Source organism: Bubalus bubalis, chromosome 13 (assembly GCF_019923935.1).
Source record: "Bubalus bubalis isolate 160015118507 breed Murrah chromosome 13, NDDB_SH_1, whole genome shotgun sequence".
NCBI classification, from domain to species: Eukaryota; Metazoa; Chordata; class Mammalia; order Artiodactyla; family Bovidae; genus Bubalus; species Bubalus bubalis.
In genome coordinates, this window is record NC_059169.1 from 55,385,424 (window position 1) to 55,400,346 (window position 14,923).

Sequence of the window (14,923 nt, forward strand, 5' to 3'; positions counted from 1 at the left end):
AAAAGGTTGATTTACTGGTGAATGAAGCCATCAGAACTTCCAAAGGTAGAAACACATTCCAAACACCAGAACCTGCACTCAGAACACCAACAGCCACCAATGCAGACATTTTATGGCTTTCTGCTTCCAAGGTCACCTCAAGGTGGGTCCACCGTACCTTCAGCCTCTTCTGCTGTGTCTCTGGGGTGACTGGTGAACTCTGACGGGAGAGGAACCCTCCCAACAAGCCCTGGGTCCTGACCGCAGCCCCCATGCCATGGCTCTTCCCTGGGCCTGAGCCAGCCCAGGACGGCAGCACAGCGACCCCTCCTGCAGCCCAGGAGGTGAGGACGCCCGCACACCAACCACAGTGGCATAGGCTTCAGCCGAAGAGCAGGGAGCGAAGCCTCCTCCTGGGTCAGCCCCGTGAGGCACAGCTCAAGGAGAGAGGGTCTCCATCCACCTCTGCATAAGCGGGGCCTCTACCGGACAGAACCTCAACTATTGGGGACTCCAGCAAGCCTCCATGAAGCATCCACTTGGTGCCAGGAACTGCTCAAGGCACTGGGGAAAGCTGCCCATGCAGGGGGCTCCCTCCTGAACGAGCCCCTCCATCGCCTGCACTGGGTCCTGGCACTCTCCTGTTACGCTCTCTCCCTTCGTGGCATAGCTGCAGGCTATCCACCTGTGTGACGCACAGGAGACTGCTGGCTGCTCGGTAACTAAGCTTAATCTACAATCATCAAACACAGTCAGGCAACGAGGAGACAGTCCACGCTTATTAGAGAACAGTGATCAGAGTACGGTGCGCTAAGCCAGAGCACTAAGCCTGAGGGCCGCAAACCCTCAAACCCCACCAGGAAAAGCAACACCAGCAGCTCACATGAAGTGGGCCCCAATGGGAGGGCCCCAGGCTCGGAGTGACCGTCCAGGACTCACACCAGCACACGGGCCACCGCCCAGCCGCCGGTGCACACGTGGGATCAACCTTCTATCCAACTCCTCAGAAAAGTATTTTCTCTCAGAGAAAGAACTCTGCTGCTACGTGTTTACCCTACTTTCCTGCAACAGTGGATTCTAGAGAACAGTGTTTTCACAGTGTCCTGAACCAGAGCAGCAGTCTGGATTAAAGCACTGTGGACAGGGTCCCAGGCCCCGCAGATGGGAGTGCACTCTGCCCCGGGCACTCACCAGTTTGCGGACGTCCTCACTCCACACCTCGCCCTTCACGGGCTGCTCCCCGTACAGCGAGACCCCCAGCAGCCTGTTGAACAGGAGGCTCAGGCCCTCCATGCAGGCGCCCAGGGAGAAGAACGGGCAGTAGAGACTGGGCTCGATGTTGAACCTGCCGAGGAGAAGCAGCCGCATTTCTGTGAGCTTCAGCTTCTAGAGGGGAGTGAAGCTCACTCTTTATTTATAAACCAGGAGTCAAGGAAGGATTGAATCATGAAGTGGGTCTCTACTCTGGAAGAGGGTTTTCAGGCCTGTTTTTCTTCAGAAGAGCAGCAGACTGATTACTATGGTAGTGAGGGAGACACCAGGGGTAGAGGCAGACGGGGAGACACTCACGGGGTCTACAGAGGGAAACCACAGAAGCCCAGGGACAGGCTGCGGGGGACAGGCCCAAGAGCGCAGCTTCCGGACCAGGAGTGACCGCTGGGCAGGCACTGGCCACGTGGGCGCCAAGTGAAAGCACAACTACCCAGTTAGTGGGCAGATGCTCAAGACACATCGATCCTGCCTTCTCACACGGGAGCACTTCTTCAGACACACACCTCTCAGCCCGAATTAGTCCACTGTAGTACGGGGGGTCCCAGGGCATCAATTCCTGTAGCAGAGAAGCTCACCGTTAGGAAAGCTGGGATGATTTCAGTTTTCATCAATAATGCAGCCAGTTTATAAAATGTAACCTGTTACTGTATCAGGAAAGTTTTATAAAAACCCTAGTAACTCATCATCTGGCAAGAGTTTCATTCCTTACTTTCTACTCTGCCTTTCCTGTAATCAATGAGCTGAGAGGCAGAAATCAGCTATACTTGCAGAACTGGGGGAAAAGGCAGACAAATGTCATTCTAAAATGTGAACTTCTAAAAGTCAACATTAATAGATGAAATTAGCCACGTTGAAATCTACCCCAGATATGGCCCATATGTTAATCCATAGGACAGTGCAGGGGGGTCGGGGAACTAAAGGCATGACTAGGGTCCTTTCTGGACCTACGCAGGAAGCTTAGCATGGATCCCAGGAATGAAAGCAGCAGTTCAGACAGAGCTGCAGAAGAATTAACCCTGAACTTGGCAAAGAAAACGCGTCATCAAGAAGCACTTGAACAATCGTTCCTGATGCCGGCTGCAGAGCGGTAACAGAGCTGGGAACCCTGCAGGGGCCACCATCCCCCGGGGGGCAGGCTGGCAGGTGACAGAGGGCAGCAGCCGGGCCAGACACAGTCAGCCTGGCTCAGGTGCACAGTCCACGTGTGCTGGCCCCCAGTGCGTCCCCACCTTCCACCTACCCTCACACACCCCTGAGCCCAGCCTCTGAGAGCCAGGCCTGGCCTGTGCCGGCCTCTCGTGCTCCTCTCTGCCTGGGCTTCGTCCCTGGCTGTCGCGGGCCTCTCGCTTCTCCCAGGGCTGCTCTGTGCCATCTCCCTGGAGGGGTCATCACTGCCCAGGCCTTACGAGATGGCCCCTCCACCCGCCTGCCTGCACTATTCCCTCTCGAGCCCCCACCCGGCAGGACTGTGCAGGCTGACTCTTCCTGTCTTCACTCTCGCTCCACCCCAGGTGTAAGCTTCGGGAGGGCAGGCTGTGTTTCCCTTTTCCTACAGTGTCCCGGCCCCGAGCTCTGCCTGCTGTGCAGCAGTCCCTCATGAGCTGTCCTCTGAGTCACTCAACAGCACCTCCTGGAAAGTATACTGCTTAGAAACACAACTCCAGGCTCTGAGCAGAGCTCTATGAACAGGGAGTCCATTCTTACGAACGGGGTCCGAAAGGTTCAGTTTAGACACCGTCTCCTCTCCTGACCCAGACGCATAGCATCTGCTGGCCCACAGATGTCAGTCAGTCAGTTCAGTCGCTCAGTCGTGTCCGACTCTTTGTGATCCCATGGACTGCAGCACGCCAAGCCTCCCTGTCCATCACCAACTCCCGGAGCCTACTCAAACTCATGTCCATCGAGTCGGTGATGCCATCCAACCATCTCATCCTCTGTCATCTTGTCCCCTTCTCCTCCCGCCCTCAATCTTTCCCAGCATCAGGGCCTTTTCAAATAAGTCAGCTCTTCGGATCAGGTGGCCAAAGTATTATAGCCACAGATGTCAGCCACAGTTTAAAAGTAAAGAACAACACTGTAAACCAGCTGCTGCTTCTGCTAAGTCGCTTCAGTCGTGTCCGACTCTATGCGACCCCATAGATGGAAGCCCACCAGGCTCCCCTGTCCCTGGGATTCTCCAGGCAAGAACACTGGAGTGGGTTGCCATTTCTGTAAATCAGCTACACTTCAGTAAAAAATAAATATAAAATAAATGAAGGGAAAGCAAAGCAGTAAGTGAGTGAGAGGAGCACAGGGGCACTGCAGGCCTTGGTGGGGGCAGAAGACAGTGGCTGGGGCCCCAGGGCAGTGGAATAGAAAGGGCCCACAGGTCAAGGAGGGTGTGGGGGGAAAGCTAGGAAATGGGAAGACAGCCTGAGAACTCTCTGAAAACGTTAAACAAAGGGGGGGGCGGGGGGGGCGGGCAAGGCCCATCAGAAAATTCCCTCCGGAGGAGCCCGGAGGCCTTCCAGCATCTAACTCAGAGCCGCGGCACCAGGAAAGCAGTTGGGATACAAGAAGGGAGCAGGACACGGGCCAGAAAACCAGCTCCTCAGGCACACGCGTCACCCGGGAGAAGAGAGACGACCGCGGCCAGGGCCACAGTGACAGCGCAGAGCGGGGAGTGGTTCCCAGCGCCAAAAGACAGAGCCCTCAGCCAACAGACTGTTTATAATAGAAATACCTCTGGACTTCCCTGGTGATCCAATGGTGGAGAAATCCGCCTGCCAAGGCAGGGGATGTGGGTTCGATCCCTGGCTGGGTAACGAAGATCCCACACGGCACAGAGCAACTAAGCCCGCGAGCCACAACTGCAGAGCCCGCCCCGAGGGCCCCCCGCGCCACGACTAACACCCAGGGAGACAAATAAATAGTAAAAGGAAAAGAAACTCAGCATGGCCACTTACAGAATTTTGAGGGTTTAGTTTCATTTTCATCCCTCGAATCATCTCAAAATCTTTCATAGTTCTGTAAAACAGGTTTACCATTAGTTGCAAGGACAAAATTTTCACAAGTAGATTATAAAAGACGAGTTTGCTTCTGCTACTTTCCAGTAATCATGATAGTAGTAGTAATTTGTAGTAAAAATGTAAACTAGTATTAATCCAAATTTTCCATGTGTTAGAAGAGACAGTGATACATACATCAGTAAACTTCTGTAATTTTTACCTTAAAAAGCAGATATTTGTCTTAAAGTACTAAAATTTGGAAAATTTAAGTGTTAAAGAATATGCAAAGTATTCATCAGTAAGCTTCAAATCACTACTTTTTGCTATACTTTAAAAAAGAGGCTAACAATTTAATTTCTCTAAAAGAAGATTTTACTTAAGATTACCACTTATCATTTTCCCCTATCAAAAAACTTAGCTGGGCCGTAATCACACATGCACTTAATATTTACAGAATATGAAGTTTTGGTTAGAATTAATATAATTAAAAAATATAGTTCACTAAATGTAATTTAAAAATCTTCACTAAAAAAATCTGAAGATAATGTTTGCTTAAAATATCTATAGCTACAAACAAGTGAAAAAAGAACAAATAAAGCTTAACTAGCAGAGCAAAGTAGAATAAATTCTCCAATAACTGCATAATTGACACTACTTCATTCTATCAAAGCCACAACAGTTCACTGCATTAAGAATAAGAAAGATCATTTCAGAACTAATAAATATAATGCAAAGTAGAGAGGACTGGGTTCTAAGGCAGTAGTTATAACACAAACTGAAAATTGGAGCTAAAATTTAACATGGGGGTGCAGTCAAGGAGCGAACAGGGGTTAGACAGCTCCACAGGAGAGCCAAGACCGCGGTCCTCCACGACCCTGCCGAGCCTCATGCTGGAGGCCTCGTGCTGGGGGTCTGAAAGCTCCTGGGGGCTCGGCCCGCAGAGAAGCACGACCAGAGTGGCGAGGACCAGGCCGAAGGGGGCTGGGCAGGGGGAAGGCCGGCACTGTGGCAGAGGGACCACCAAGAGCAGAGAGCCTTGAGTTACAAACACTGGGCACTCTAACACACAACACAGCAGACGTGAGCCACCTGTTATTTACGCCCAAAGAAGAGCAAGACTAGGTGACCAGCTCATTACAAGCTAAAATACATAGTTTCAAAAAAGGTTTGGGAGATTTTAAACAGTCCACCTCAGTAATGAGTTGCTGAAGACGACTGGTGAGTTAGTTACAGAGGACGGCCCAAGCGTTCGGGACAGTCACCCCCAGAGGAGGGCTGTGAGCTTTCCAAGTGCAGCTCACTGTCAGTGTAAGATCCGACCCGATATTCAACACCTATATTCTTCATGGGCCACTTCCTAATGCTTTTAATAAATCTTTAAAAGTCTTTAAAAAAAAAAAAAAAGCTAAATCATGTGTACTCTAAAAAGCGGAATTAAAAAAAAAAAAAACAAACCTTTCGGAGAGTTTGTCAGATAGTTTCTCAAGGAACTCCATGACAGTCTCTAAAATGAAAATCCCAAAGAAAATATCTTTACATGAAATAAAATGAACACACATGTTAAAATTACAATGTTGTGACCATAAATCCATACTATACAGTGTCTTTAAAGTGATGGAATCTCAAAGGAAAGCAGGGCTCCTAATACTCGACACTTCTAAATTAAAGTTCATCAAAGCTGACACCATAAACTCCAGAGCCTTAGATGATACTCTCCCCCTAAAAAAAAGAGCTAAGAGGAAGCAAAAGAAAATCATCCAAAATCTCAATCTATTTCTATATCTATTTATATGTTTTCTATATCTATATGTATAAAGGAAAAAAGTTTCTCAGTTTTTTTGATAGCTAGACTGATTTGTTCATAAAAGTCTGCACAATTTAGAAACATCAGATTTTAAAAACCAATGTTTTTCTGAGTAAATGTTTTTCTTTTTAAATACACAGCAGAATATAATCTGTTCAGGATCTATATTGGAAGAAAATGTAGCAAAATTAGAACATTAGAACTTTAGATTCTCCTCCCTACAACATCGAAGTTGGGAATGTAAACTGGTGAAGCCACTGTGGTGAGCAGTACGCAGGTTCCTTAAAAAACTAAAAACGGAGCTCCTACACGCCCCTGCAGTCCCACTCCTGGGCATATATCCGGAGAAAAACATGATCTGAAAGGATACATGCACTCCAGTGTTCACTGCAGCACTGTTTACAACAGCCAAGACGTGGAAGCAACCTAAGTGTCCAAGCAGAGGAACGGATACAGATGTGGTATATGTATGCAACAGAACATTACTCAGCCATTAAAAAGAATGAAATAATGCCATATTTAGCAACATGGATGGACCGAGAGAGCGTCTTACTGAGTGAAGACAGACAGACAAGGAGAAATATTGTATGACATCCATTAATGTAGAATCTAGAAAGAAATACAAATGAACTTAGAAAACAGAAAGAGACAAGCTTACAGAACTAACTACTGCCCCAGATGGAGGGGCGGGGGTGACAGTTAGGGAGTTTGGAATGGACATGTACACACTGCTATAGTTAAAATGCATAATCAACAAGTATCTACTGTAAAACATGGAGAACTCTGCTCAATGTCATGTGGCAGCCCTGGATGGGAGCAGAGTTTGGGGGACGATGGATACATGTATATACGTGGCTGAGTCCCTTCACTGTTCATCTGAAACTATCACAATACTGTTAACTGACTGTACTCAAGTATTAAAAAATTTAGGCTGTCAGAATTTTTTTTAACTACTTAAAATACTTCAGCCATAAGTCATTATATTGCAGAAACCCATAAAAGCAATGCAGTGGAATTACGATTATTTCCCGTAACAGGAAATTTTTCATGAGAATTTTTGAATTTAGCACTTTTAGGCGCTGATTCACGTGTATAGAGCTTTTCATACATATTTTAGAGTAAGCTACAAACGCTGTTTTTATGTTTTCAGATGATCTTTTACATGGTTTTAATTTCTTGCCCTCTTCAGTTTATCTCGTTTCTGAGTAAATAAAAGGCTGAGGAAGGAATGGACCTGCTACAGGAAGCCATGGTCTCTAGTCACCATCAACAGAGATCCCACCCGTAAACACGGCTTGGTGTATAGTGTTAGATGGTGCTAAGACTTTTAGGAAAAAACTGTTATTTAGCTCAAAATAAAACCTTATTTCAGGATGTCAAACCAGTGGGCACAGGGTACTGTTTTCAAATATTTATCTGTGTGTGCTTTTTATTTGAAAATAATTTTGTACTGACGTTCACCCATTTTGTTTCTCTAGCTCTCTTGAACAGGAAACATCTACCTCGATTACCTACCTGGAACACTGTCCTGTGAAGAGCAGCGAGTCTGAACCGCCTGAAGGCAGTCGCACGGCTCCTGGAAGACAGGCCCCTGAAGCGCTGGTCCCGGGGCGCCCGCCGTGGCCTGCCAGCCCTCGCCCCACCTCCCTGCCCTCTGCCCACTGGCCCCTACTGCCCACCTCCAGTTTCACTTTCCTCATGGAACTTTCCACAGCCACCCAAGCGTCTGTAAACCTCCTGAGCTCCTAAAACCCTAGGGCCCTGTGGTGCCTGGTCAGTGCGTTCAGCACTAAAGGACACTGACCAGGACTAAGATTTATCCTCACGTGGCCCTGTCCAAGCTCCCCAACTAAACGCTGCAGCCCCCAAGCACACAGGTCACACCGTACACAACCGTGTGTGCAGAGTCCAGCTCCAAGACACCTTCCCACGGACCACCCCGTGAGCTGTGGACTTGCTGGCTGCCGCTTGGGCGCCTGTGTCAGCCCCAGCTGCCCCCAGCGCTCGTCCCAGCATGTCCCATCCATCGCCCACCCTGGTTGCCACCTGCACACCGACCAGCATCTCATGAACTTGGACCACCGTGCTCCCTGCCCCAACCCCATCGGCAGGACTCCCTGTCTTCCCAGTGGCTCAGTCGCAAGCCTGGCTCTCCCTTCAGGTGCCTGAATGTGACGTCTCACCATGTGCGCAGCCACCAGCAGCCTGGAGCCCTGCAGCCTCCTGACGGCAAACGTGCCCTCCCGCCCCGTCTCCTGCAGCTGCTCTCTGCACCCCTCATGGTGCCCCCTGCCGCCGACCACCGACAGCCCTGCTCAAACCTAACTCCCCGAGCACAAACCTTCTCCACTTGTGCCCACTCCTTCCCACTCTCCTCCGTGCTCCTCCTCAAATGTGGGAACCCCGTCTGGACCCCAAAGACACACATTAGAGAGAAAGAAACAAGGCAAGGTGGCTTCAAGAAAACCTGGAAGAAGCTATGGGCCCCACAGAGAAAGAAGGGCTGGACACCAGATGGAGAGAGATAGCATGGAGCCTGCAGCAAGTGTGACCCTCCCCTGCAGGGCCTTTCCCAGTGACCCCACAATTCTATCCAGATGCACGGACGGAAACCCATGGTGTCCACTGCCATCTCCTCCCACTCAGCCCGACACCAAGTCGTGTGGATTCAACCCTGAAAATACAGCGAGTCTGAACAACCCCCTGACACGGCCACCCTACTGAGGACTTGGGTCTAAAGTGTAACTGTAATTTAATCAATGCCTTTGAAAATTACACTGTTTTCATTGTGATACATTTTCTCTTATACGTGATGAATCATAAAGAACTCAACAAACGACAAGGTAAGTTTTTCACAAACCCCCCCAGAGACGCTCCCCACCCCCAACCTTGAGAAGCAGCCCTCTTCTCTCTGAAAGGAGGGATCTTATATGACCTGGGCTACACTCAACCTTGCCTCCAGCAGGAGCACTGATCACCCATCCACTCCCACACTAATCCTAACCAGTGTGGTTAGGCTGAGCACAGAAACGAGCTGAGTTAAAACAAAAATAATGCAAATCATCATCAATGATTCATCAATGAAATAAAAAGTATGACTTACTCAGTTCAGTTCAGTTGCTCAGTCGTGTCTGACACTTTGCAACCCCATGAACTGCAGCACACGAAGCCTCCCTGTCCATCACCAACTCCCGGAGTTTACCCAAACTCGTGTCCATTGAGTCTGTGATGCCATTCAATCATCTCATCCTCTTTCGTCTTGTCCCCTTCTCCTCCCGCCGTCAATCTTTCCCAGCATCACGATCTTTTCAAATGAGTCAGCTCTTCGCATCAGGTGGCCAAAGTATTGGAGTTTCAGCTTCAATATCAGTCCTTCCAATGAACACCCAGGACTGATCTCCTTTAGGATGGACTGGTTGGATCTTCTTGCAGTCCAAGGGACTTTCAAGAGTCTTCTCCAACACCACAGTTCAAAAGCATCAATTCTTCGGCGCTCAGCCTTCTTCACAGTCCAACTCTCACACCCATACACGACTACTGGAAAAACCATAGCCTTGACTAGATGGATCTTTGTTGACAAAGTAATGTCTCTGCTTTTTAATATGCTGTCTAGGTTGGTCATAACTTTCTTTCCAAGGAGTAAGCGTCTATTAATTTCACGGCTGCAGTCACCATATGCAGTGATTTTGGAGCCCAAAAATACAAAGTCAGCCACTGTTCCCAATGTTTCCCCTTCTATTTCCCATGAAGTGATAGGACCAGATGCCATGATCTTAGTTTTCTGAATGTTGAGCTTTAAGCCAACTTTTTCACTCTCCACTTTCACTTTCATCAAGAAGCTCTTTAGTTGTTCTTCACTTTCTGCCATAAGGGTGGTGTCATCTGCATATCTGAGGTTATTGATATTTATTCTGGCAATCTTGATTCCAGCTTGTGCTTCATCGAGCCCAGGGTTTCTCATGATGTACTCTGCATATAAGTTAAATAAGCAGGGTGACCAATATACAGCCTTGACATACTCCTTTTCCTATTTGGAACCAGTCTGTTGTTCCATGTCCAGTTCTAACTGTTGTTTCCTGATCTGCATACAGGTTTCTCAAGAGGCAGGTCAGGTGGTCTGGTATTTCCATCTCTTTCAGAATTTTCCAGTTTATTGTGATCCACACAGTCAAAGGCTTTGGCATAGTCAATAAAGCAGAAAATTGATGTTTCTTTGGAACTCTCTTGCTTTTTCCATGATCCAGCAGATGTTGGCAATTTGATCTCTGGTTCCTCTGCCTTTTGTAAATCCAGCTTGAACATTTGGAATTTCACAGTTCACGTACTGTTGAAGCCTGGCTTGGAGAATTTTGAGCATTACTTTACTAGCGTGAGATGAGTGCAATGTGAGGTAGTTTGAGCATTCTTTGGCATTGCCTTTCTTTGGGATTGGAATGAAAACTGACCTTTTCCAATCCTGTGGCCACTACTGAGTTTTCCAGATTTGCTGGCATATTGAGTGCAGCACTTTCACAGCATCATCTTTTAGGAGTTGAAATAGCTCCACTGGAATTCCATCACCTCCACTAGTTTTGTTCGTAGTGATGCTTCCTAAGGCCCATTTGACTTCACATTCCAGGATGTCTGGCTCTAGGTGAGGGATCACACTATCGTGATTATCTTGGTCATGAAGATCTTTTTTGTATAGTTCTTCTGTGTATTCTTGCCACCTCTTTCTAATATCTTCTGCTTCTGTTGGGTCCATACCATTTCTGTCCTTTATTGAGCCCATCTTTGCATGAAATGTTCATGTGGTATCTGTAGTTTTCTTGAAGAGATCTCTAGTCTTTCCCATTCTATTATTTTCCTCTATTTCTTTGCATTGATCACTGAGGAAGGCTTTCTTATCTCTCCTTGCTATTCTTTGGAACTCTGCATTCAAATGGGTATATCTTTCCTTTTCGCTTTTGCTTTTCCCTTGTCTTCTTTTCACAGCTATTTGTAAGGCCTCCTCAGATAGCCATTTTGCTTTTTTGGATTTTTTTTTCTTGGGGATGGTCTTGATTCCTGACTCCTGTATAACATCACGAATCCCTGTCCATAGTTCATCAGGTACTCTGTCTACAGATCTAGTCCCTTAAATCTATTTCTCACTTCTACTGTATAATCATAAGAGATTTGATTTAGGTCATACCAGAATGGTCTAGTGGTTTTCCCCACTTCCTGCAATTTAAGTCTGCATTTGGCAATAAGGAGTTCATAATCTGAGCCACAGTCAACTCCTGGTCTTGTTTTTCTGACTATAGAGCTTCTCCATCTTTGGCTGCAAAGAATATAATCAATCTGATTTCAGTACTGACCACCTGGTGATGTCCATGTGTAGAGTCTTCTCTTGGGCTGTTGAAAGAGGGTGTTTGCTATGACCAGTGTGTTCTCTTGGCAAAACTCTATTAGCCTTTGCCCTGCTTCATTCTGTACTCCAAGGCCAAATTTGCCTGTTACTCCAGGTATTTCTTGACTTCCTACTTTTGCATTCCAGTCCCCTATAATAAAAAGGACATTTTTGGGGGGTTCTACAAGGTCTTGTAAGTCTTCATAGAACCATTCAACTTCAACTTCTTCAGCATTACTGGTCAGGGCATAGACTTGAATTATTGCGATACTGAATGCTTTGCCTTGGATACGAACAGAGATCATTCTGTCGTTTTTGAGACTGCATCCAAGTACTGCATTTCAGACTCTTGTTGACTATGATGGCTACTCCATTTCTTCTAAGGGATTCTTGCCCACAGTAGTAGATATAATAGTCATCTGAGTTAAATTCACCCATTCCAGTCCATTTTAGTTCGCTGATTCCTAGAATGTCGACGTTCACTCTTGCCATCTCCTGTTGACTACTTACAATTTGCCTTGATTCATGGACCTAACATTCCAGGTTCCTATGCAATATTGCTCTTTACAGCATTGGACCTTGCTTCCAACACCGGTCACATCCACAACTGGGTGTTGTTTTTGCTTTGGCTCCGTCTATTCATTCTTTCTGGAATTATTCCTCCACTGATCTCCAGTAGCATATTGGGCACCTACCGACCTGGGGAGTTCATCTTTCAGTGTCCTATCTTTTTGCCTTTTCATACTATTCATGGGGTTCTCAAGGCCAGAATATTTAAGTCGTTTGCCATTCCCTTCTCCAGTGGACTACATTCTGTCAGACCTCTCCACCATGACCCATCTGTCTTGGGTGGCCCCACACAGCATGGCTTAGTTTCACTGAGTTAGACAAAGAGCGGCAGCTGCGCAGCGCAGGAGCTATCCCACGTCTAAGGTCAGGATTGGTGGCCGTGAGGGGCTACCCCACGTCCAAGGTCAGGACCACTGGCCATGAGGAGACACCCAACGTCCAAGGTCAGGAGGGGTGGCCGTGAGAAGATACCCCACGTCCAAGGTAAGGAGAAGTGGTTGCGCTTTGCTGGAGCAGCCGTGAAGAGATACCCCACGTCAAAGGTAAGAGAAACCCAAGTAAGACGGTAGGTGCTGAGAGAGGGCATTAGAGGGCAGACAGACTGAAACCACAATTACAGAAAACTAGCCAATTTGATCACATGGACCACAGCCTTGTCTAACTCAATGACTTACTCAAAGTGCACATAAAGTACACTAGTTGTACAAATATATTCTAAATGATTAGGTCTGTTTAAAAATCATTCCTAATAAAGAAACAAAGTATCTTAGTAACTGGTCTCCAAGTATATTAAAAACAGCACAGTAACTTTAGCTATTTAGAGTCAGAAGTTCAGCTTCATAAAAGCCCTGTTTTGTCCTTAAGAGTTGGGTAAACAGGCTCACCTGGACTTTGGGCGATTGTTCCCTGGAGGGCCCTGTGGGAGTAGGTAGGATATCCTACCAACTTTGCCAGGAGGTCTCTGCTGCTGAGCAACTCTTCTAGACGTTTCAATTGACCAGCATTGGGATAAAGAAAAATTTTATAAGCAGCTTCTCGCACCTATGTTTAAAAAGTGGATGGTAAAAGACACACATACCAAGATACAAAGTCCTATATGATAATAACACATGCTACCTCCCACCACTTTACTCTGCAGGTAAGCAAAGCTTAAACACAAGGCCTTACACAGGCTGGATGAAGCTTCTGGGCTCATCACCGAGTCTGGGAGACACACCACAGTTGGCCTGAGTTCTCCACTACGGGCAGAGGGCCAGGCGGGCCGAGGTTGTACCTGGCACACGTGAGACACCATCAGCCAGGTGAGGTGAGACTACGTGCATTAGAGCATGAGTCCCCGGAACGGCCAGCGCTGGTGTCGCTCACCATACTTTAAAAATGAGGAACTCTTTAGAACAGGAATAATCAAACCATTTTCATTATTCAAACCATTTCCCTGATAGTTCAGTTGGTAAAGAATCTGCCTGCAATGCAGGAGACCCCAGTTGGATCCCTGGGTTGGGAAGATCCCCTGGAGAAGGGAAAGGCTACCCACTCCAGTGTTCTGGCCCAGAGAATTCCATGGACTGTACAGTCCATGGGGTCACAGAGAGTCGGACACAACTGAGCGACTTTCACTTTCAGTTTTTCACAGAATTAATCATCCCTAGTCAATTTTAGTGCTTAGTAAACATTAATGTATTTTTAAAGGTGTGATCATGTGATCCCCGAATTTCGGGGTCACAAGCCACGGCCCCAGACGAGGCTGGAACTACACAGAGGACGGAACCCACGCACCAAGTCGTCGGGTGCTTCTGCGCGCAGACTGTCCACCACCGCGTGGTCCCCGGCCAGCTCAAAGTGATGCCGGATGCCTTCGGGCAGGAGGCGCTTCTCAATCGTGTTGGGCAAGTGGGTTCCCATGAGAAATGCGCTGCTCAGATCCAAGATTTTAATGTTCAGGTCCACAGCTCTTTTACGCTGTATGTGGGGGTAGTCAAGTTATTTAAAGTAACATTTCACAACAAATTGGTTCTCTATAAAGACACCAGTCAACATATAAAGTTGAATTTTACTTTAATAAGGTATTAACTAAGTGATAAAATGAATACCAAATACTGCATCATAATGTTTAATACACAATAACTGTCTACAAATGCTGACTCTCTGCTTTTGGCAGGTATTTCATATCCTCACCAGGAAGTATCCTAATGGTTCCACAGCGCTTCTGTACTTTCAGATGTGCGTAACTCCTGGAGTTCTAGTTCATGTCTAGGTCATACAACATGTCTGTGAAATGAACAATGGGAGGTACAGTCCTTCCCTGGCTCCTAAAACACCCTAGTTAAGAGAGGAAGGGAGCAGTGGGCTGGATGAATCTGTCTGGTACGACAGTATCTGAGGCACAGATTAGAAACCAGACTCAGCCTTAAGAGATGAGATACAAGGGCAAGGGAAGGAAGGTGCAATTAACGCAGCTCTTCAGTGAAGTGTGGTGAAGGGCACTGGCAAAGCTCGGCCAGGCTTGCTGGAGCGGCCACAGGAGGGCAGCAGCCCAGAGGCAAGGGGGGCTGGGCTGGACCCGCTTCGGGGGGCGGGTGGGAGACCACAGCCCCCAGCCGTGCATCTGGCAGTTTCCAGTCTGTGCCAGTCACGACGGACAGAGCGGGGCGGATCTTCTCCTTGGTCACCCCTAGGACACAGCCTCCTGAGCCAACCTGTGCTGTCACCGGGGCACCCCATGTTTGGGATCAAACTTAAAAACCATCGCCCATATAACCGGTTAGGTCTCCTGGGGACAAGGAGGAATCTTCAGTTGCTCATCACGAGACGGCCAAACAGGCCCCGGACTCACGACGGGCTTCAGGTGACACCACAGGCAAGCCTTCCCGGGGAAGGGGCAACGGCTATGGACAGATTCTAAACTGTACTCTGACGCTGAAGGATGACCAAGCGTATTTC

The 14,923-nt window shown here is 47.6% G+C and overlaps 1 protein-coding gene across 1 annotated transcript in view; it reads right to left on the reverse strand.

Moving 5' to 3' along the window:
* LOC102406548 (mitochondrial intermediate peptidase) overlaps window positions 1–14,923 on the reverse strand; it is an 85,250-nt gene that overhangs the window by 54,763 nt on the left and 15,564 nt on the right. Inside the window, exons 6-11 of the mRNA XM_006070947.4 lie at window positions 13,760–13,942; window positions 12,868–13,024; window positions 5,694–5,742; window positions 4,197–4,257; window positions 1,755–1,807; window positions 1,171–1,324 (exon numbers count right to left, since the gene is read on the reverse strand). Of these exons, the coding sequence (XP_006071009.4) occupies window positions 1,171–1,324; window positions 1,755–1,807; window positions 4,197–4,257; window positions 5,694–5,742; window positions 12,868–13,024; window positions 13,760–13,942 (657 nt within the window). The remainder of the gene's footprint in view (window positions 1–1,170; window positions 1,325–1,754; window positions 1,808–4,196; window positions 4,258–5,693; window positions 5,743–12,867; window positions 13,025–13,759; window positions 13,943–14,923) is intronic.